This window comes from Danio rerio, chromosome 8 (genome assembly GCF_049306965.1).
Source record: "Danio rerio strain Tuebingen ecotype United States chromosome 8, GRCz12tu, whole genome shotgun sequence".
NCBI classification, from domain to species: Eukaryota; Metazoa; Chordata; class Actinopteri; order Cypriniformes; family Danionidae; genus Danio; species Danio rerio.
Genome location: NC_133183.1, coordinates 21,335,074 through 21,358,713, shown reverse-complemented (window position 1 = coordinate 21,358,713; position 23,640 = coordinate 21,335,074). Strand labels below are relative to the sequence as shown.

Below are 23,640 nucleotides of genomic sequence, written 5' to 3'. Positions count from 1 at the left end.
TTGGAATGATGTCATCAATCCTCATTTTATTGGATTTTTCAGGGTCTGTCTGTCCTATTGTTTTATCTCATGCACTTATTTTAACATAATTGAGATACTAAATGATGAATAAAAAGTTTAAAAGGATAATGTTTAAAATAAACTTCTGAATTGCTGAAAAACTAAACATTTTTTAATATTACATATTTTTTTTGTTTATTTTGTATAATTAAAATATTTATTTACATTTAATACACTTAGAAAAATGTCAAATGTTTATATGACATAATTTTATAGTTTATATTATTCAAATAATTTAGTATATATTTATTTATCAACATTTAATAATCTGGCAAATGCTTTGTAGTAGCAATAAAAGTAATAATAATAATAATAATAATAATAATAATAATAATAATAATAATTCATTTTTTGTTGGCTTAGTCCCTTTATTAATCCGGGGTCACCACAGCGGAATGAACTGCCAACTTATCCAGCAAGTTTTTATGCAGCGGATGCCCTTCCAGCCGCAACCCATCTCTGGGAAACAACAATAATAATAATAATAATAATAATAATAATAATAATAATAATAATAATAATATTAATATTAATAATAATAATGATGTGTTTGAAAATATGTTCTAATTACAGTAATAGAGAGTAGAGTTTGAATTTTCTCATTTGTAATGCTAATTTCATAGATGGTGTTTTACATATCCTGATGACACTCCACAGTTCACAAAATTTTAACACGTTGTTTACAATTGATCATTAAACTAAATACATGAATTCATCACATATAAAAATGTACATTATAAAAATCACGTAAATAAAATAACATTTATTCTTCTAAAATCACACCTTTAAAAATAATTACTAAAATAACTTCAGACTGTGTGCTAAAGAATGTAAATTAATTATTATTATTATTATTATTATTATTATTATTATTATTATTATTATTATTATTATTATTATTATTATTCGCTTAAAGCTTGTTTGTGAGGCATGTTGGGAAATGTAGTTTCTGCAAGACATCTTTGACGGTGCTGACGGGGCGTGTTCTCGGGCTACCCGGATGCGGATGTTGACGTCTGCTTATGATCTGTCGTAAGAAGAGTGCTCATCATTCACTGGGCGACTGAGAGAGAGAACTCTGGCCCTTTGTATTACACCTGACATAAAAACTCTCATACGCTGGATATCTTAAATTAATCAGAGTCTGGGAGCTGAACGGATATTCTAGTCAACAATGGACGACAGAAGAACAGATTTAAGCTGGGCTTTCCACTAGTTAAAGCAGCGTTTCTGCCTCAATAACAAATGTCCAGTAACGTTAGTGGCGAGCTGTCATCGGAGGGTTAGCCGGTGAGCTAAACAACAAAGCGTGGAGGGTGAATGAATGCTTTGATTCATCAAATCTTCTCGACAACAACATTTTGCTGGCTATTTTTAACCTATATAACGCTGCGTCGTTTTTATATATATATATAGTTTGAGCTATCAAGAAGATGGCATTGGGACTCGTGTACTGTCTAACTGTTTAAATCTGTTGTAGTGGAATCTATACGATAGTTTTTATCCGCTTCCTTCTGGGGATGTACACTGCTGATCGTGGCACCTCGTGATGGTTGCTATTAGAGGCAGAGCATCTCTTTCCATGGCCCCATCCGGAGCTCCTCTCGAGCCCGTCTCTGCTGGGGATCCACAGTGATGCCCTTTGGTTGCTGTTGTTTTATAGGTAATTCTCGTTAGAGATTAGGTCACATGGGTGCCAACGTGTTATCAAGGTGACAGTAATGTGTGAAAACAGCAGCTGACTGGGTCAGCGCTTAACAAAAAGAAGGAAAACAAGATTTTATAGCTCGTCTTTTTCTAGTCAGTTTGATAAAGACACGGAAAACATCTCAGAAATGCATCAGAGCTGCATTCATCCAAGTGAGACGTTTAGATAAGAACAGGAACTGTGAGGTAATTGAGCTAGACCTGTCAATGTATTCAAATGTTGTGGTTGTTACTGAATGTACTCTGGCCACATTTAATATTTCTATATTAAATTGGAGAAAATGATGGACCTGAGGTGGATGGACTTTGGCTTGGTGCTAAATAAACGCATCTAAAGCAAGAAAGACTTAGACTTGGACACCTGCACCGGTTGTCTTCATCTATGTGAAGGTTGGTAAACTGGATTAGAGCCATGTGGATGCTTCATTCTGCAACGATGTTGCCTGCTTTTTGGCTGCTGTTTTTTATGGGAACCTGTATCAGGTTGTCGGAGACCATGAGCAGAGACGAGAAGAGCAAACTGAGGTATGTGTCTGTGTGAGGACTTGTGAAGCATGGAATATGATTAGAAAGTGTTTTACTGAATTTAAGAATTGCCATTTGCTTCTCAGGATCCAAGTGCTGGAAATGTTTGACCACGCTTATCGGAATTACATGGTATGTACACAATGACTAATAACTGTTGACAGATGGGTACACACAGAGGCTTTGAAACTTATGTTTTCACTTGTGTTCATTCTTATGCATATATATTCATATGTTTGACTTTACTTAAGTTTTCAGTGTTGCACGATCCTTCAGGGGTCATTATGCTTATATGGTTGTTGATTTCTTAAAAACACCAATGATTCTTGGTTCATGTTAAATAGAGAGCAGTAAAGAACAGCATTTATTTAAAATAAAAGCATCTTTTGTAACATTAGAAATGTATTTACTGCTTTTGACTACTTAAATGTTAACTTTAAAGTAAGAGCTTTAAAAAAAATTTACTCATTTCTGGTCACTTATTTTCATGTGCGGTTGTAATTATGTTTGGGTGAGGTTTGATTTAGTGTTAATTGCATGTAATTCTGCATAATTTGCTGTTGTTATTATACACTTAACGTGTAACTGCTGCATATTATTACGTTTTTTGTTTTTATTGTTATGTTTTTCAATCCATCCACCCAGGATTGCCAAATGTTATTTTAAACCCACTGACTTTCATTGTATGAACTAAAACAGTTTAAACATTTTCTAAAATATCGTCATGCCTCACTAAAAAAAGAAAGTGCTATAGATTCACGATGACAACAAGTAGTGAAATGATCCAATAGTTATTATTTATGGGTGAGCTATCTCTTAAACTTAGCTAGTTTGCAGCTTAATGATTCTGACAAGTGTAAAATATTTCCCAGAAACACCTGGTATTCCCAAAAGTGTCTCTAGGCAGGCTGGAAGTGATATATGAGACTGAAATGCAATAAGTGTGTTTTTCGAAGAAAAAAATAGGGGATAGGGCATGCATATCAATGTTTGAGAAAAATCTGCATTCTCATTTAATCTCTGTTCTTCTCATTTGCACAGGACCATGCTTACCCTGCAGACGAACTGATGCCTTTGACTTGCCGTGGGCGAGTACGTGGACTAGAGCCCAGTCGAGGGGACGTAGATGATGCCCTGGGGAAGTACGTTAATTGGAGAAAAAAGTAAAATGGAGACATGTTGATTTTTTTTTTTTTTTAATATTGAAAATATGTTCCTTTGTTCCTTCAGGTTCTCCCTCACGCTCATCGATACTCTTGACACCCTTGCGGTGAGTAACATCTCAAACAAAACTTGAAACCTTGTGTATACAGTATGTACAGTCAAACCCGAGGTTGTTTGCTCATAATCTTCTCTGATATCTCACAGCTGTTAAATAAGACGGTGGAATTTGAAGAGGCGGTGAGGCGAGTGGTGAAGGATGTACGCTTGGATAATGACATCGTGGTGTCTGTATTTGAAACCAACATCCGGGTTCTGGGGTAAGTTGATATGTTTATCACTGATATCTATGTATTGAAATAACCACAAATGACTGATTCATGCTTGTCCATTTTCTGCACTTTTTATTTTCCAAGTTACAAACATGTTATTGTACTTTTTTAAGATAAGATGTTTAAGATAAAGTTGCTGATATCTATTGATTCTATATGAAAATGCTGCTTAGTTCAGTGTCACTCTTTGTGGACAAATGAAAATTCATATGTGAGTTGTGTGTCTGTGAGTTCGGCTAGAGATGTAATCAATTCAGAGAAGCAGTTTAATTAAATTCTTTGTTTGTTATACAAATATACTTTGCAGATTAATTCTATTTCCAACTAAATAAGATTGCATTTATGAAGACAACTTTTATTTATTTATAAAGACCATTGAACATGCTTGATAATGAATTATTTAGGAAATGAATTAATTACAATGAAATATATTGTTTCATCTTTTGATACATATTTGTAATTGTTTTGCAGAGTAGTTTTGTTTTTTAACTAAAGAATGTTTTGTATGTTATTAAAATGCTAATAATTAAGTGACTTTTGTAAATAAACTCAAAGCCTGGTTTGACTTAAATTTATAGGAATTAATTTCTGTTGTCTTTGAGATGAGATTTAAAGGAAAACATTAATTTTCTAAGTTATTAAATAAATTTTCAGACAATTAGAAAAGTAATTTAATGATGTAATTTGTTTTTTTTTATATTTAAATACTTTATTGCACAAACAGGTGACATATAAAAAAACACAACAGAGAACAACACATTGTGTGCATTTGTCCTTTTTTTTTTGAAGACCAAGTTAAAACTTGAACTATCCAACGTTACATTTAAAGTCAGAATTATTAGCCCCCCTGAATTATTAGCCCCCTGTTTATCTTTTAAAAAAAAAAATCAAAGGGTCCTAATAAGTCTGACTTCAACTATACATGACCACACGCACACACAAACCTCTCATTAGGAACGAGAATAAAATGAGAAATCTATACAGACTCTTTTAATTGTACACAACATAAACTATTGATTACTTTGCTAAATAACTCACCCAGCACCACTGATGTGCTGGTAAAGAGAATAGGGTAATCCTTTAGTTTAGGTTACAATTAATGCTATTAACCACTGGCTTATTACCTGCTTATTATTAAGATATTAAATGTTTATTAGTAGTTCTAAAGCTAATCAGCATCACTAATCTTACCCAGAACCTAAACCCAACCTCTACCTTACTAACTATTAATAAACAGCTAATTAGTAGTTTATTAAGCTAGTAGTATTAGTTAATGGTTTGTTAATACCGTGAATTATGACCTAAACTAAAGGCTACCAATAATTGCATGTGTTGCATTGAAAACAAAATATATATACAGTACTTTGGGACTTAAGGCAGTATCAGATTTTGCATGAGTCATCCACAATCTGTTCTTTCATACACTATTCGAAATTATTGACCACATAAGGAAGATTTATGCCGTCACATTCATGCAGATCATATCTCATCATTTTTTCCATTTGGCATCCACTTGGGCACAAAATACAACAGTAAATTAAGTTAAAATTTATCATATACTATCATATCATTAAGACTTGAATAAATGATACATAGATTTACAAATGTAGAGACAAACAAATATCATTTTCTAAGCAATCCTTTGCTAAATAATGTTTTTTTTTTGGCACATTGATTTAAAGATTAAATCTAGCTGGTTGGCTCATTAATAGGGGAAAAACGGTTTACTGGTCATGTTGTGATTGATTCATTGACAGTGTTAAAGGTCTTTGAGTTTCATAACGGACTGACATTTTGGTTGTTTTGCTTATTTAACCCTTGCCTGTTCTTTTAGTGGACTGTTGGGAGGCCATTCGATGGCTGTCATGTTGAAAGAAAATGGACAAATGGTCTGGTACCAGAACGAGCTGCTTCACATGGCCAAAGATCTGGGACTCAGACTGCTGCCTGCATTTAACACCAGCAGCGGCCTGCCTTACCCTAGAGTGAGTGAACACACTCATACAGTACATGCAGGACTTATCCAAAACCTGTTGATTCAAAATGTCATCACCAGAATATAAATATGTCCCTCTTTGGAAAGGAAATTTATGTTTGTCATGGTTGCGACTTTTAGGCATTAATCTTTTTTTGTCTCCATGCACATGCATCTTGTATTTCTGTTGAATCGGCTGTTCTAGTCAGCGCAGAGGTTTGTTGAATGTCTGCCTGAGGGAAATGTAGCTAGTGACTTGGACACAATCTCATCATCAGCATGAATCACCCTTTCCCAGTTGCTGTTAGTTTGTTATACAGTCTTGCGGAACATTCTCAAAATTCAATGCATGCTTTTCTGGAGTTCTGTTTCTGGTTGTTCCATCACATCATTCTGTAATTAAATCTCTAAATATTGTCGGAGAAAACTTATTTTCTACAAAGCTCACCTAATATGATGTCTTACAATTCCCTTCTGTTGATTTATTCTTAAATGATACAATAACTCATCGTACTTCGATTTAGCATGGACTGACAATTTATTAAAAGTGGCAATGAAGTGACATAACTTTTTTTTAATTATTAAAAGTGACAAAGATGTCTATTTCATATAATTTATTTTTATTTCTGTATCATAATTTTCTTTTGAATTGTCTATTTGTTAAATAATGCTGATAAAACTCCAATTTCTTTTTTTGTGATCAAATTTTAAATACAAAAGGTTAAATACATATAAATAAATATTTAAAGTAAATAATTAAATTAACCTCTGCATTTAACTTCTTACAAGAACATTTTCAACAAAGGTATATACATTGGACTTTTACACATAAGTTAAACAAAATGCAAAGAAAAAAATCACAATAGCATATCTTTTATCTTCGTTATTGCACATACCCTTGAAGTAATAGTTTTTGTAGAAGCGCCATGCATCCTTGCCACAGACAGTTCCATATTTGCGATGTCCAAGAACATATTCATCCAGTGTTTCCGGTCCAGGGAGTGTTAAAATCCATATTTCTGAAAAATAGTACAGTAAGCATAACTTTTTAAAGGTTGATTAAAGAAACAGTTACTTGAGCACAAAATCAGCATATTTAATGTTTTCAGATTTTCAAAATAACATTGAGGTCTGGGCTTATGCTACAAGAAATTGATTTGTTTATTAAGTAAATGATACATGCAGTAAGTGTAAGTTTATTTTTAAACTTAACAGTTTTCCATTATCTGAAATTTAAAAAAATAATCTTTTTATTTATGTATGGTTTGTTAGTATAGAGCAATACTTTGAAAAATCTGGGATCTCAGGAAAAAAAAATAAATAAATAAATTGCATGTGAAGTTGTCTAAATTTTGATTAAATTGCCTATATCGATTTCTATATCGATTGCCTATATTGCCTATATCGATTCACAATATGAATCAAAAACTGAGTTTTGATATTTTAACAATAGGATATTTCCAATATATCTTCACAAAGCATGATCTTACTTGATATTCCAATGACTTTTAGCATAGAAGAAAAATATCTACAGTATAATATTTAACCCTTACAATATATTGTAATGTAACATAATGGTTTTGTTGTCCAGGGTCACACATATTAAAATACAAAATATTTATTCATAAATTGTATTATTGTTATTACTGTTGTTTTTATTAAATAAATTGCCAAATTAAACAGTTTTAGGGATCATTCTGTGCATTATAACACTGATTAGTGATTGGTTGCATTTCCAGGTGAATCTGCGTCATGGAGTCCATGGACCTGAGACCCGCACAGGCACAGAGACCGAAACTTGCACCGCCTGTGCAGGGACCATCATCCTTGAATTTGCTGCTTTGAGTCGCTTTACTGGAGATCCCACATTTGAGGTAAAATATCACTATTGCTTTAGTTTTGTTCTGTTTCTGATGTTATTAGACCATCAAAAACATACTTGCATAATACATATTTATTTCTTAGAATCTTCATTTCACTTTCAGAGAAGTGTAATTACGTTTAGTATAATTCATGTTGATTAGAGCATTTGAGGTCACAAGGCTCGTAGAAACACTGTTGTGGTTGTTTTGTAACAAACAAAAGAACGCTGAGGTTATTTCAACCCAAAGTGTTGAATCCTGGAATCTTAGTTCTCATTCAATCTTCACAATTGTAACACAAATCTCTTCTGACATAACTGTGGCGTTAGTAAAACAGAAAACATTGGCTTGACCCGCTGTGCACTTTGAAAAGTATTATGAGGTTAGGAATGTTCTGATTGTGTGTGTGTGGCGAAAGAGACTTACAATGCTTTAATCATTTTAAGTAGGCCAGTATTTAGGTGTTGGTGTTTTGTTTGATTGTTTACAGGCTCATGCAAGAAGGGCTCTTGATTTCCTTTGGGAAAAGAGACAGAGGAACAGTAATCTAGTGGGAACAACCATCAACATCCACTCTGGAGAATGGGTCCGCAGGGGTGAGCCTGAAACGTACCTAACAACCCAGCCACAACATAAACGACTTTCAAAATCAGTCAAGTCTGAGTCTTGTTTGTGTGTGTCATTGTTTCTTTGCCAGACAGTGGAGTTGGGGCAGGCATCGATTCTTATTATGAGTACTTGATGAAGGCATATATATTATTGGGCGATGACCAACTTTTACTACGCTTTAACACTGTGAGTATTACCATACTGTTGTTAAAGTTGTTATAATCCTGTAATAGCTTGTTGTTGTACTGTAACAAGAGTCTTCTCTTAGCTTTACGTCACCAATCTGTTTTTTTTTTCATCCCAAACATGATATATTTTGAGAAAACTTTGATTAAAATTAGGTCAAATTTCAGTTGCAAAAGAGTTTCAGACACCATTTCATGCTAAAGAGGCTGACTTTGCTAATTTCACATGCATGATTGCTCAAGTGGATACACAAACGCACCGTGTAGAAGTAAAATTTAAACTTGAATATGTTTTGAAAAAAATTAGAAAAAAGTGCAAGTTTAAGTTTCATTTCAGTTTTTGGATTAGAGGTTTTGTTTTGTCTGGATTTTTCATTATTTGTCTGGATTTGTTTTTTTTTTTTGTCTGTCTGGATTTTTCATTATTTGTCTGGATTAGTTTGGTCTTGTTTTGTTTTGTCTGGATTTTTCATTATTTGTCTGGATTTGTTTGGACTTGTCTTCATTTGTCTGGATTTGTTTTGTCTTGCCTTGATTTATCTTGTTTGTTTTGTCTTTATTTGTCTGGATTTGTTTTGTTTTGTCTCGATTCATCTGGATTAGTTTGGTCTTGTTTTGTTTTGCCTGGATTTTTCATTATTTATCTAGATTTGTTTTGTTTTGTCTTGCCTTGATTTGTCTTGTTTGTTTTGTCTTTATTTGTCTGGATTTGTTTTGTTTTGTCTTGATTCATCTGGATTAGTTTGGTCTTGTGTTGTTTATGTCTTGCCTTGGTTTGTCTTGAATTTACTTGTCTTGCCTTGATTTGTCTTGATTTTTCTTGTTTTGTTTTGCCTTGTCTTGTTTTGTTTTGTCTGGATTTGTGTTTTTGTTTTGTTTTGTCTGGATTTGTTTGGTCTTGTCTTGATTTGTCTGGATTTGATTTGTCTTGCCTTGTTTTGTCTTGATTTGTCTGGATTAGTTTGGTCTTGTTTTGTGTTGTCTTGCCTTGAATTGTCTTAATTTTTCTTGTCTTGTCTTGTTTTGTCCTGTTTTTTTGTTTTTACATGATTTGTCTTGTTTTGTATTGTTCTTCTTGTCTTCTTTTTTCTTGAGTTGTTTTGATTTCTCTTGTTTGTTGTCTTGCCTTGATTTGTCTTAATTTTTTTAGATTTGGCTTGTTTTGTTTTGTCTTGTTTTTTCTTGATTTGTTTTATTTTCCAGACTCTTTTTTTTATACGTTATCTTTTGCAACTCAATTTTTATTGTTGTTTTATGTGTATTTTTAAGTTGTGACTGCTTGACATATTTTCCAGCACTATGCATCTATTATGAAGTATATCAGCCAACCTCCTCTACTACTGGATGTCCACATCCACAAACCCCTGCTTCCAGCACGCACATGGATGGACTCCTTGCTTGCCTTTTTCCCTGGACTGCAGGTGAGAAATGAGTATATTCGTGGTCTTTTTTTATTGACTAAATCTCTAAACACAATCATACATCTTTTTGGTCTCTGCAGGTGTTAAAGGGAGATATCCGGCCAGCCATAGAGACTCATGAAATGCTTTATCAGGTTACCAAGAAACACAACTTTCTCCCTGAGGTACCTTTTTCTACCTTTTAATACCTTGTACATATCATCACTGCCTGTTGTTTACAAAATCTTCTTGACTCAGAGTCTCGTACTGTGTTGCCAGGCATTCACCACTGATTTCAGGGTTCACTGGGCTCAGCACCCCCTGCGGCCAGAGTTTGCAGAAAGCACTTACTTCCTTTACAAGGTAAAAAGTTATCACTTGTTTCTCAGATAAATATCAATGCAACATTTTCATCTTTTCATCTGTTAAGACCCTCAAATGTAACTGCTTTCAGGCTGAATTGCAAAGTTTGTTTCAGGGCACTAATAACACTGATGTTATGTGGATAAAAGGCCAAAACGAAATTAAACTTGTGTTGATTGACCAAAATCTATTGCTATGTTGATAGGGCTTGAGAATCATTAATATTGTTATTGATGAAATCATAATTTTTCTGCCTATTTTAAGAAAAAATAACAATTTGAAGAATTAAATGAATTAATGACCCGACTTTAGGCACAGAATTTTCAGATGTTTTCATTCTGGATAATGTTGTTCCAAATATCAGAATTACTGACTTACACTTAAAACTTCACTTGTTTAGCTGGTAGATGAATCAGCTTTTTGAGTAAATCATTTGAACAGATGATTGAATCTATGTTTTTGATTCTCTTGAACTTATTCTGAAATAGCAAAGAATTTTTTTTACTTTATTTGTCCCACCTACTGGCAAAATACTGTAACTGATTTAACCTTCCGTTAACGCATCAAGTTGAATTTAAAAGGTGATTTACTCTATTTTAATTTCTACCTTAGTCATCAGTGTTAATTTCACTATTATAGCAGAAACAGTGATACTTTGTGATTCAAAACACAAAACTGAAATGGTTTCTTAAATATACATACATGTTAGCTTCTCTCTCTGCGTCAGCAGCAGCACAGATAGGACCTTTCCAAGTGATTGTATTAGTAAAGGTTTAATAGACAGCCAAATCATTCTTATTTAGTAATAACATTGTCATAAAGATCCCACCCCATTAAAAATTAGCTCTAATATGCACTTTAATACAGAAATCCATTGAGAAGATTAAAGCAAGGCAAGTATTTATATAGCACATTTCATACACAATGATAATTCAAAGTGCTTTCCATAAACAAGAATAAAAGTAACAAGTAAAAATAAATAAATAAAAATTATTAAAAGCAGATTAAAATGTGTTAAAAGAGGTTTTAAAGAAATAAAAAAAGAAAAGAAAGACCAAATTTAACTGTGAATTTCCATTAAAGGCAACCAGAGACCCATATTACCTGGAAGTGGGCCGTACTGTACTGGAGAACCTGAATCGATTCGCTCGAGTTCCCTGTGGCTTTGCTGCTATGAAGGATGTGAGGACGGGGAGCCACGAGGATCGGTAAGATTTGTGGGTAGTGAGAGAGTAAATTGGTTTATGTGAATTTTTCAACTACAAATAGATTTTTGGTAAAGAGATGGTTCATGAGTGGGCAACAGGCTGTCTCACGGCTTATTTATTTCCCTTCACCGCCGCCCACCTTGTTTAAGCATGGACTCGTTTTTCCTGGCGGAGATGTTTAAGTACCTGTTTCTGCTGTTTGCTGAAGAGGAGGATTTGCCTTTCAACGTGGAGGACTACGTCTTTACCACTGAAGCTCATCTCCTGCCTCTGTCCCTCTCCACTGCTTCAAACTCACCGGCGCCCCCTGTCATTAACAGCGTGGTACTGCACATTATTACAATAACAGATCTTATTGTGGAAACACAAGTTGATTTAATTCACTCAATACTCTCAATTTAATCGCCTTTAGGTGGTTCCAAACACCAAAAAATATATTTGATGAAAGTTGGAAATTGGTGAACATTGAGATTTGTAGTTAAATAGCTCTGAAATCAATAGCTTCCGATTTCCAACATTCATCAAAATGTCCTCTTGTGTGTTTAACAGAAAAAAAAGTCAAAGAGGTTTGAGTAAATGAGAGATTTTCATTTTTGGGTGAAGTATCACTTAAACCATGAAGAGCTCTGTTATATGATATAATTAAATTCACTCTGATTGCCTGCCTACTTGTTTCTCTAATCAGATGTTGATATGAAATCTTTCTGTCACCGCAGGTTATAGAAGAGCTCGATGACTTAAATTTTGAGTGGACTTGCCCTAACACCCGCCTACTCTTTCCTGATCCCGCCTTCCCACGCAATTTTCGTGAGCCAATCAGAAGCGCTGTGGATAAGAGTTGCCTGCGCCCCATCGCTCATCGGTGATATAACTAGCTGCTCTATCTTTAAATAGCATGTTGTGTAATAATATAGTATATGCATAATTTTGACATATACATTACTGGTCAAGTTTTTGCATAATGATGTATACATATTTGTTAAAGAACTCTCTTACCGAGACATTAGGAATGCAAGAATTTGGTCAAAAGGGACAGAAAAGGCATATTAAAACAAAGGATTTCTATTTAAAAATAAATGCTGTTAACATTTCTTTAATCGGAGTATTGTTTTACCCAAAAGTATGAAGCATCTGAAATATTTATAAATAATTAAGAAATGAAACAATAAATCAGTACATATAAATGTTTGAAGAATCATTTGTCGTTGATCACATCATACTTCTAACAAAAATACATGAATTCTATTAGTATGATTACTGTCACATGTACTATAACAATAATTACTTTTGACATTATACTTGTTATTATTCTCTTTTATTTTTAAAGAAATGCAGTTCAGGTTGAAATTACAAGAAGTTTTGGGAAGATACATTTCTTTTTGTTTTTTAAATTTTCTTTTCATCTGTCTTCTGCAGTGAACCTGGCATGGGCCGTCCTCCTCTCAGGGCTCAGGACTTCATGGCCAATAACCCTGAACATCTGGAGCTGCTGAGGCGGATGGGTGTGAGTCTCATCCATTTGAAAGATGGCAGAGTACAGCTTGTTCAGCACGCCACACAGGTACCATATACTAGCTTACTTTGTCTGTATCTGTATTTTAATTGAAAAAAAATAAAACAATGTATTCAAATTAAAGTTAAATTACCAAATATATTATATTATATTATATTATATTATATTATATTATATTATATTATATTATATTATATTATATTATATTATATATTCTATTCTATTATATTATATTATATTATATTATATTATCAGTGTTTCCCTGTTCCCAACCCTGTTTGTAGAGGTATACCAACAGTATACATTTTGAATGTCTTCTTTATCTGACCCTCTCATTTCAGGTTTTCAAATCTCTTTTCAAATGCTCTGATGAGCTGATTCAGGTGTGTTTAAATAGGAAGAGACTCCAGATGTGTACTGTTGATTTACCTTCTGAAACAGGGTTAGAAAACATATAATATAATATAATATAATATAATATAATATAATATAATATAATATAATATAATATAATATAATATATAAAATTTTATTATATTATTTTGTTGTGCAGTATTTCCTTTAACGAAGTGTGAGCTGACATTATTGAAAAATAGAACATGATAGTCCAATAGCTTATTAGAATGTGGTTTAACTGACCCTATAATCAATGTTATGAAAGCAGAATACTGTATATGCCAGAATTACTTTTTTGTTTTTATATTTTTTAAAATATTTATGAGAGTGTTTTCTCAAATGTTAGCACACGAGCAAGACTACAAATGAGATGTTGATATTTGTACAGTCCTACAGACAAGAAGTTGAATATTGATATTTGACATCTTTGTTTTACGAACAAAACATTCAAGACAAGGATTTAATGATCAATTTTTAAATAGCCATTTATTGTGTTCTTTCTGAAGCAGTGTTTTTCCCTAACCCTGTTCCTGAAGGCACACCAACAGTACACATTTTCAATCTCTTCATAATCAAACGCACCTGAATCTACTCATCAGACCATTAGAAAAGATTGTAAAACCTTAAATGAATGGGTTAGTTAAGGGAGACATCCAAAAACATGTATTGTTGGTGTGCCTCCAGGTACAGGATTGAGAAACAGTGTGCTAAAGTAATTAGCTATTTTGAATGAATCGTTTGAATAAATTATCCAATGGCGCAGTAGGTAGTGCTGTCGCCTCACAGCAAGAAAGTCGCTGGTTCGGGCTTCGGCTGATTCAGTTGGCGTATCTATGTGCAGTTTGCATGTTCTCCCCGTGTTTGCGTGGGTTTCCTCCGGGTGCTCTGGTTTCCCCCACAATCCAAAGACATGCAGTACAGGTGAATTGCGTTGGCTAAATTGTCTGTAGTGTATGGATTGCAGCTGGAAGGGCATCCGCTGTGTGAAACATATGATAAGTTGGCGGTTCATTCTGCTGTGGCGACCCCGGATTGATAAAGGGACTAAGGCAGAAAGAAAGTGAACGAATGAATGTATATATATATATATATGTGTGTGTGCGTGTGCGTGTGCGTGTGCGTGTTTGTGTGTGTCTGTGTCTGTGTCTGTGTGTCTGTCTGTGTGTGTCTGTGTCTGTGTGTGTGTCTGTGTGTGTGCTATATATGAGCGATATCGCACTGCTACTCTTGTTTTATGGCTGTATACTGGCAGTGGTGGGTCGTGTGCGTTGCTAAGTGTCCCACCAGTGACGATATACAGCCATATTGTACTGCTACTTGTGTGATATTGCATTATTACAAATTTTCCATGGCATCATCGTGTATATAAAAAAGAAAACCAAACATGGAGAGTCTAAAAAACCCTTTTGTATGAGAAACTCCTTTTTTCCACCATTCATTCACATCAAGCAATACTTGTCAAACTGTAGAGTGTCCTTTGCTTGTTGCTGTATGTGGGTGGAGTAATACACAGGAGTGAAGGGGGTTAAGAGGCTGGACAAGTGCTGTTATTTGCAGAATATTGCATGGCTATCAGCTAATCAGATTCAAGAACCACACAGGACTGTTGTATAAATATGTTCTGTATATGTGATATACACACATACATACAAATAAAACGTAACAAAACATATATAAATAAACACTTTCTTTAATATATGCATGTCTGAGTGTATTTATATGCATAACAAATATACACAGTACACACACTTAAATCATATCAAAACACTTTCATTTTGGATGCTATTCATTTTTGCCCAGCACCAATCAATACAAAAGCATAAACCAGCCAATGTGCTTGTACAAAACACACTTCTTGACAAAAAGTTGTGTAGTTATCATTATCTGAAAAACATTTAATTTATTAAAATAATTTACATGAGAAAATGCAGTTAGTATTTTGAATCTGCAACTCAAGTCCTGTTCTTCCTCTCTCCAGGCGGTGAGTGCAGTTGCTGCAGAGGACGGCATGCGCTTTATGCAGGAAATGATGGAGCTTTCTAGCCAGCAGCAGAAAGAACAGCTTCCTCCACGTGCTGTTCAGATCGTCTCACACCCCTTTTTCGGCAGAGTGGTTCTGACCGCAGGCCCCGCACAGTTTGGAATGGACCTTTCCAAAAGCAGCTCTGGAGTGAGAATGATTAACGCTGACCTTTTATGATAAAACTTTCTCACCGGCTATTTCTGTGTCATTCTTGGTCTTTTCTAGCTAAAGGGAGTCCATTTATTAGTCATACTGTTCTCTTTTTCCCCTCTACCTCAGGTGCGTGGGTTTGTGACTGTAGCAGAGCCCTATAATGGCTGTTCTGAGTTGAGTAATGGTGAGATTGTGGCAGGTCGTATCGCTCTGCTGCAGAGAGGCCAGTGCATGTTTGCAGAAAAGGCAAGGCATGTGCAGAAAGCTGGAGCCATCGGAGGAATTGTCATTGGTGAGAAATACTTTAGGGTTCACTAAATGTAATGATCCTCTTTTAAAAAGCTGTTCAAGCTCAATTGTTAAAATATCATCTAAGAAATATTTACTGTTTATTAAATTGCTAAAAGTCTTGTAGGACTAGAATTTGGTGTTTAACGCTCTTTTTTTTCCAAATCTTTTTATTAACATTTTGGTACATAAAACATCAATTTCAAAAGTATTTGAAAAACATAGACAAATTATATATATATAATTATAATTATATTAGGGGTGGGTAGCTCCAACTTACCTGAACAAAGCAGTTTCTAGAAAGCCTAGTAAGAGCCTGATTAGCTAGCTCAGTTGTGCATGATTGCGGTTGGAACTAATTTCTGCAGAACAATGGCCCTCCTGGACCAAGTTTGAGCACCCCTGGTTTAGACATTCTGTTGATTTTTCATAGTCATGAGGGTAATACTTTTTGACCGGACATTTTTATTTTGTCGTTGATGTTACTAATGTGTTATTCATGTGGAATTTAAGTTCAAATTTAAGTTCAACTTAATTCCATTGATTTCCATTTATGTTTATTTATACACTCCTTTTACAATGTAGATTGTGTCAAAGCAGCTTAACATAGAAGTTCAAGTAAATTGAAACTCTGCCACTGAGTTGAAGTTCGGTTTAGTTCAGTTTAGTGTAGTAATATTAATAATATTGTAACAGCAGTTTTACAGTAATGTCAACAGCCCTAAAAATACATTTTCTTCTTTAAATATTTATTTATTTATTCCTCTTAACATTTGTTCAGAACCCCCTGATTTTTTTTGCTTGCACTTGAGTGTTTTTATTATCTTAAATATTTCAATTTTTGTTCATATTTTTTTTTGTGTACTGTATTTTAGCTAGTTTAATTTGTCAACTTAAAATGTATTTATTTCTAAGACAACCTTTGAATGTTTCTAAATATAAATCATAATCTTATTTATTTATTCTAAAATTAGAGTATTCGCTGGGTTTTAAACGTTTCAAAAAACGTTTTAAAATCACTGAAATATTGTGTTGAAGGTCTTAAATCATTTTAAAATGGGCTTAATTTGCCTATGTCTATGTAAAGTTCTAAGTTCAAACCAAATCAGGCAAACATAAATCCAATTACTAACTCTGCATCTCAATACAACTTTTATAAAAGTTTGTTTATTAACTCCATTTACAAATGTGGTATAATTACCATCTTTACAATAACATTTGTTTTTATGTTTTTTAATTTTTAAATAGGCCATTAGAAAAAAAGAATTCGTAGTCTATAGCCCTGTGTAAGTCTGACGTTTCATTCATAAAGGTTTTAAAAATGTCTTGTAAAGTCTTAAATTTGACTTGTTACCACCTGCAGAAACTCTAATAATGTATGTATTGTGTATATAGCTTTATTCCCTTTGTTTTCAATAGTTTTGTGTCTAGCTTTAACCACTGCTTCATCTAGAATAAATCTGTGCTAATATATATATTTTTTGGTCTCTTCTGTTTAGATGACAATGAAGGCAGCAGCAGTGATACAGCCCCATTGTTCCAGATGGCGGGAGATGGACGGAACACTGATGATGTCACTTTACCTCTCCTCTTCCTGTTTCACAAAGAGGGCAACATCCTGCTTGAGGCTCTGAAGGAATACAAGGAAGTGGAGGTGCTGCTCAGTGATAAAGCTCGAGACCGAGGTGAGACATGAATATGAAAAGATCTTAATAGGGACACGAGCAGTAAGAGGTGGTGCATGTTGAATCTTTCCATTCCTTTCTAATTATTCTTCCTTTTATTACTCTTTCCCTCTGTGTTTGTAACTGTTTTTCCTTTCCTTTACTCCTCTGTCATTTCCCTACTTTTATACTTGGATGTGCAGAAGCCATATTTAAGGGAAAAGCCCTCCCGGGCGCCCTGTTGGATGGCAGTAAGTACTTCTCCTCTTTGGCTTTCCCTTCATGCATCCAAACCACTTTTTTAAAAGATGTAATTGATTACTCAGCCTCATGTCGTTGCCTTTGTTTATCTTAAGAACACAATGCAAGATATTTTAGATCAGCGGTGTCAAACAGCTCTGCACATTTTAGTTCCAACCCTGTTTTAACACACTTACCTGCCGGTTTCAAACAAGCCTGAAGGACTCAATTAGTTTGATTAGGTGTGTTTAGTCAGGGTTAAAGCTAAACTGTGCAGAGCTGTGACCCTCCAGGACGTTTGACACCTGTGTATTAGATGAAATCTGAGAGCTCTATCATCCTCCATTGACAGCGATGCCTCCAAAATGTTAGAAGTATAGAAATGCAACCAAAAACATTGTTGAAACATTCAAAATGACTTCAGAGGTTCAACTCTAATCATACGAAGCTCCAAGAACACTTTTGTGCACCAAAAATGTGGCAATTTTTTTGCCAATGTGTGCCATGTCAGATGAGGATGTGCATTTACAATGAGCATTGTGACGATTGCATGTTCACTGCGAATAACACTTTTCTTATTTCTAGTCCAAATATCTAAAAAGTCTTAAATCTAGAAGCATTTAATATTAATCTGACCAGTTAATGGTTAATATTCGATTAACGAGCTGTGGTTGTCGATTAGCAAAATGAACTGAAAAGAGGATCTCTAATAGACAGCAAATATCTCTCATTCCTATTGCTGTCTCAAATGCAAACTCTTTTCAGAGACTGTGATGATGAATTTTTACATTATTACCCCCAGGGCATTAACATTTTTGATCACGAGCCACTGTGACTAGTAGTTTTCCAACATTACTAGCCACTTGCCTTTTTCACTAGCCACAATTTTGTTGTTGGGAAAATATATTTTATTTGCATTGATTTGACCTTGGCATGGTAAAATTACTTGATTTAAATTATATATTATGTCCACATGCCTCCTTAACTTTTTCATTTTATTCCGCATGACTTTTCAGGGCTCAACACTAAGGATTTACTTTTTTTTTTTCTCTGGCCACACCAAACTAATTATTTCCTTGCCACAAATAAAAAAAATGTGTCAAAACAAGCTAAATATAGCTGAATACATGCACTTATTATTCAACAAAAATGTTCTTAAAAAAGCTATTGACATTTAAAACAATTATTCCATCAGATAACCATAGATAAATGGAGAGTTAATCTCCTATTAAAACAATGTAATTGTAAAGGATGATAATTAAACCATATTAACAAAAATAACTACGAGCAAAAGAAAGAGGTGAAAAACATTCTGTGTGCGATAGTGAAAGGATGATCATGTGCACAAGGTTAACGTTAGGCCCAGTAATAATCTGTTCAAAAAATGGTAAAAGCAAAGCGGCAACAGCTGCTGCTTACAAAAAATCTAAAGCTCTTGAAAGCAGCATGAGCACTGTCCACTGATTCGGTATTCATATGCTTTCTTTTGTTGATGCGAAAAGAAATCAATTATGCTGTTTCTTGATTGTAAGATCCCATTTGCGTGCATATTGACAAACAATTTTAAACTAACATTCTAATCTTTAGGGACGAGGCAGCTCTGGCAGTTTAAAAATTATTTTCAACCAGTGAAAGTGGCTAGTGGGCTGAAATCTACCTGCATTTGGCAGGCTGGTGGGTGTTAATGTCAAGCTTTGGTTACCATCATAATCTGTTTTGATTTTCATTTTGTCAAATTTTAATGTGTTATATTCTAGTATCATGACATTCCAAAAACCTAGTTAATTCTCCAAACCTAATGTGATCTGCTGGGGATTGCTCATGAATTACAACCCTTGAAATTAATTTAACCAACCCTTGTTTTTACTCGAAGCTACAGATGGAGCAGAAGAAGAAGACTGTTCCACTGAGGAGAGAGACCACAGTTCACCCGCCCCCTCAGAACCCGTTGACCAATCACAAGTGACCACTCAGGAACAGACAGCAGGCGACTCCGAGTCAGTTCAGCCTGCGGAGGGACTGGGCAGCTACGTCTCCGTGGATGCAGGGGAGGAGCCTCCAGCAGACGAAGACTCCAACAACCAATCGGTGGACTCGCTGATGGCTGATTGGCAGGAGGACTTGGAAGCATTTAAGCAAATGGAGAAGGATGAGCTTTGACATTCTTCTCCATATCGGACTCCACTAGTACATCATCCCAGCCATGGCGCAGACTGAGAAATCAGATCTGTCAAATACGGACGATATATATAAATATATATATATATATATCACACCGGTGTGATTAAGAACTCTTACTCCAAGAGCTCATTTTCTACGGCAAGTTCTCAGGGGCTTTTTTCAGACTCACATTTCATGTTCTGAACTCTTTACAAACTGTTTTCCAGATCTCACCCACACATTACCACTCGTCTCTTTCTCTACACGCCTAGGGAACACAACCGCTCCTGTTTTTTGTCTTCCTTTTAACAAATGGATTTCCTGATTATAGAGGCGCAGGCTTAAATCATCAGTGCTGATTAATCATCTGAAGGACCGCTTAATTTAATAGCTGGTTTAACTGTGAGTAATTGCTTTTGAAATAGGATTCATACTCGATTTTTTGTTTTTCGTCTCAGTTCGCAATGGTCTGATGAAAACAAATATGAGGACCTTAATGGAACGATATATGTGTTTGTCTGAGTGTTTGTGTGTATGTTTGTTGTGTTTGAATAGAGGATCACCTCGGAGGTCTCATACAAACGGAAAGCTCAGAAACTCTCCTACATTTAAAAGTATTTAACGGTCTTATACATTCAGCTAATGACTTTATCATAAGGTCAGTGTTTGGAAGAGTAGCATTAAAGGACCATGGATGACAACTTTGCATGTCAGTGACAGACTTTTCCGCTTTAAGGATGAAGGTGGCGTGCGAAGGATCCGCCAGAGGGCGCCAATGCTCCGTTTGTCCTGATAGCTAATGAATTGAATAGGAGCTCATGCCAAAAGGCATGAAACGTGATAAGCTCAATAAAATTGATTGAAAGTTGTAATAAGTGCTTCTTTTTTTTATTGGGTAGCATTTACGTCACGTGATATTTATGGAGGGATGGGGAACTTGATTAAATTTTAACTCTGTGCATATTAAAAACAGTAGCTAGACTGTTGCCCATCCACAGTAAAACACATCACACATAGAAATGACATTGTAAAACATATTAAAGTTAGAAAACAATTGTTAAAAATGATAAATTATCACAAAAGCTACACATCGTATATTCAGTAATAACATCTAAACATATAATTCAAACCGTAAATAAGAAGGGCCCCAAAACAGAGCATTGGGGAACTACCATAACCACTTCTATATCTGATTTGATGCATTTCACTTGTACACACACACACACCCAGTACACCCTTCCTATTAAATAAGCATTAAACCAAACTAAACCTATAAAAATAAATACAGTTTATATTTATAACACAAAGATGACATCTCATATTATAGATTTCAGAAATCTTACATTTCTACATATAAATGGCCAGAAACCATGCTACAAACATGCAGTTGATTAATATATGAAATGAAAAATATTATATAATGTATATTATAATTGAATTGTGTAGTGCAGGGGTGCCCAAACTTTTTCATATGTAGGGATAAAAACCAAATATCATTAAGAGCCGTGGGCCGAAGCTAAATAAACCAAACTAAATTACTAAATTTTCAGATTTATTTCATAATATTTTAAAATAAATAGAAAAGATTACTTTTAATCTATTAACTAATGCTGTATTACTATTTAAATAACTTATTTCAATAAAAAAACATTTAAAAAAATCACATTTATAACACAATGGAGTTCAATGCTGAATACACTAGTGAAGCACAATCTGCCTTTGACTTGATTTGCTCAACAAAGTCTCTGCATTGTCGGATGACAGTATGTACATTAAAACTGATTCATTTACAGCATTTAATTGATGCATTTAATTTCAGTTAGCTTTTAACAATCAAACAAACAAAGGGTTGCAATTAATTTGAATGGAAAATATCGAAACCATCCTCATCATTCTCTTCACTCTCTTCTCAGAAGGAATGGTGGGCCAAATCAAAGGTTACCATGGGCCAACTTTGGCCCGCAGGCCATAGTTTGGGCATCTTTGGTTTAGTGTATTGTTTATAAAAGTATACAATTAATATTTTACCCAGCAAGGATGCATGACATTGATCAAAAATTACAGTTAAGTGAAAACTAAAATAAATAAATGCTGTTCCTTTTAATTCTTGAAAAGAATTGTGCATGAAAATCTGCATCTAGATACTATTTTAGATATTAGGTAGCACAGATTATATAGTGATGCTGACCATCGCTGTTATAACAGTAAATTATATTGTAAATTAAATTGAAAAAATAAATAAATAAAACAAATTCTGCCTTTTTATTGTTAAAATAGCCTAGTAAATACATAGAAACACGCATAACAATAAAAATAAAAATATTAATTATAAGCCTATTTGAAAAAGAAGTTGTGAAAAATTTTACTGTCCTAAACAATTATTTAAAAAAAAATGCATCAGCAACCAGGAGTCCTGACAACCTCCTTTTCAAGACATGCAACTGGGGATGATGATGATGATGAGGGAAAATGTTTAGTATAATTTGACTAGTTCCTCCTCTCCTACGTCTAGGCGTCTGGTTGGTTTGTCACTCGGGCTTCAGCAAGATGGCTGCAGTTCCTCGAGCAAATCAGGAGTGCGGGCTGTGAGCCAGAGCTCCACATCACATCACTACAGCAGCGCTCATTCCCGTCCATCCGTCCGTCCGCCAGTGCGCGTGTGCGGGTGTGTGTGTGCGCGAGCCTCCGCCGCCGCCGACAGTGGACCGAGCGGGTCACTTCTGACAAGTGAGTGTTTCCTGCGCCGATTCGGTGGAGTGCTTGTGATAATTGTTACATGCATTTAGTTTTTCTTTGTTTCTGGTGAGTAGATGCCTCCTAATTTTGGCTTCTGAATTATTCTTTATTTTTTGCATTGTCAGTTTGATCTGATCTGTGAACAGTTATTCTGGGCTGCATGGTGGTGGTAGTTTGGGCTGCGTCTCATTACCTTGTACGCTGCTGGCTGTGTGTACTCAGCGTTTGTGGGGATCTCAAGTGTCCGAATTGAACGCCTCTGATGTCCAAAATGCTGTCTATGTAGGAAGCGCACTAGGTTTTGAGTCACATCCATAATTAAAACAGGAATAGGGGTGATCGATGCTTGGCTAACCTGAGGTGTCTCACTGCATGGACAGTTATTGGTATTTCGCTGTTTTTAACGTGATACGGCTGAACTGCAAGTAAAAAACATAAGGCACCTGGTTGGCATGCATGCATATGTACACGTGTGTGTATATGTATATATATATATATATATATGTGTGTGTGTGTGTGTGTGTGTTCTCTGTCCTGAGGGCAGACAATGCGCCCTCTGTCTCTGCTGTGGCGCAGCTGTGTGTGTCCTTCTGTCACTGTGCTTTCATATGCAGTATTTTCATTAGCGCGCGTTCAGTGTGTATGGCGGTGTGTTTGAATGGCAGACATGTTTACGTCTAGGGAGAGCTGTGTCTGATTCATAAACGAATCGTTTCCTTGAGTCGGATCTTGTTGAAGCGAATCCCCGTATTTATCTGCCGAGACCAGAACTGTTAAAGGGATAGTTCAGGCCAATATAAACATTTGCCGTTAATTTGCTTGTTTTACCTATTTTTTTTTCTTAAGTAGAACATTATTTTATTGTTTGGCTAAAACAGTGGTGGCGATTCAAAGGTTACTTGCAAATGTATATACAGTACAATACAAGAAAAAAACAAAATGACTTTTGGTGGTCTCTGACAATACATTGGTCGAGGTCTTATGAAGTGAATCCACCTGTCTGTCAAGAAACTGAAAATTATTTACTTTACCTTACATTTACACAAATAGTCTTGAGCAGGGCTGCACAATACATCATTT

The 23,640-nt window shown here is 34.8% G+C and overlaps 2 protein-coding genes across 8 annotated transcripts in view; both read left to right on the top strand.

Annotated features, from left to right (window-relative positions):
* The first annotated feature begins 1,110 nt into the window (after positions 1–1,110).
* edem3 (ER degradation enhancer, mannosidase alpha-like 3) lies at positions 1,111–20,696 on the top strand. Of its 4 annotated transcripts, none has more exons than XM_009303906.5 (21): positions 1,111–2,292; positions 2,379–2,424; positions 3,334–3,434; positions 3,523–3,562; positions 3,661–3,773; positions 5,620–5,770; positions 7,500–7,634; positions 8,113–8,218; positions 8,320–8,417; positions 9,712–9,837; positions 9,918–10,001; positions 10,096–10,179; positions 11,263–11,387; positions 11,537–11,711; positions 12,104–12,249; positions 12,804–12,948; positions 15,275–15,466; positions 15,599–15,764; positions 17,260–17,445; positions 17,628–17,675; positions 19,544–20,696. In XM_009303906.5, the coding sequence occupies exons 1-21, from the start codon at positions 2,180–2,182 to the stop codon at positions 19,822–19,824; spliced, it is 2,661 nt and encodes an 886-aa protein (XP_009302181.2). In that variant the 5' UTR covers positions 1,111–2,179; the 3' UTR covers positions 19,825–20,696. The 4 variants fall into 4 exon arrangements, with proteins under 4 accessions (XP_009302181.2, XP_005166989.2, XP_688275.6 ...); XM_005166932.6 differs by having other exon boundaries at positions 19,538–20,696; XM_683183.10 differs by lacking the exon at positions 17,628–17,675.
* A 1,638-nt stretch (positions 20,697–22,334) lies between these two features.
* The window catches only part of zgc:92140, a 66,164-nt gene continuing 64,858 nt past the window's right edge, over positions 22,335–23,640 (top strand). Inside the window, exon 1 of one of the 4 annotated variants that reach the window (XM_073909338.1) lies at positions 22,335–22,551. The gene's annotated coding sequence lies outside the window, so the exon portion shown is untranslated. 4 annotated transcript variants of the gene reach the window in all.

What these genes read in the sequence shown, in the direction of transcription:
- edem3 (XM_005166932.6), top strand. Translation starts at nt 2,180, where the DNA reads ATGTGGATGCTTCATTCTGCAACGATGTTGCCTGCTTTTTGGCTGCTG. An exon ending in ACGCTTATCGGAATTACATG is followed by an intron (nt 2,425 to 3,333) that starts GTATGTACACAA and finishes TCATTTGCACAG; the next exon opens with GACCATGCTTACCCTGCAGA. An exon ending in CATCGGAGGAATTGTCATTG is followed by an intron (nt 15,765 to 17,259) that starts GTGAGAAATACT and finishes TCTTCTGTTTAG; the next exon opens with ATGACAATGAAGGCAGCAGC.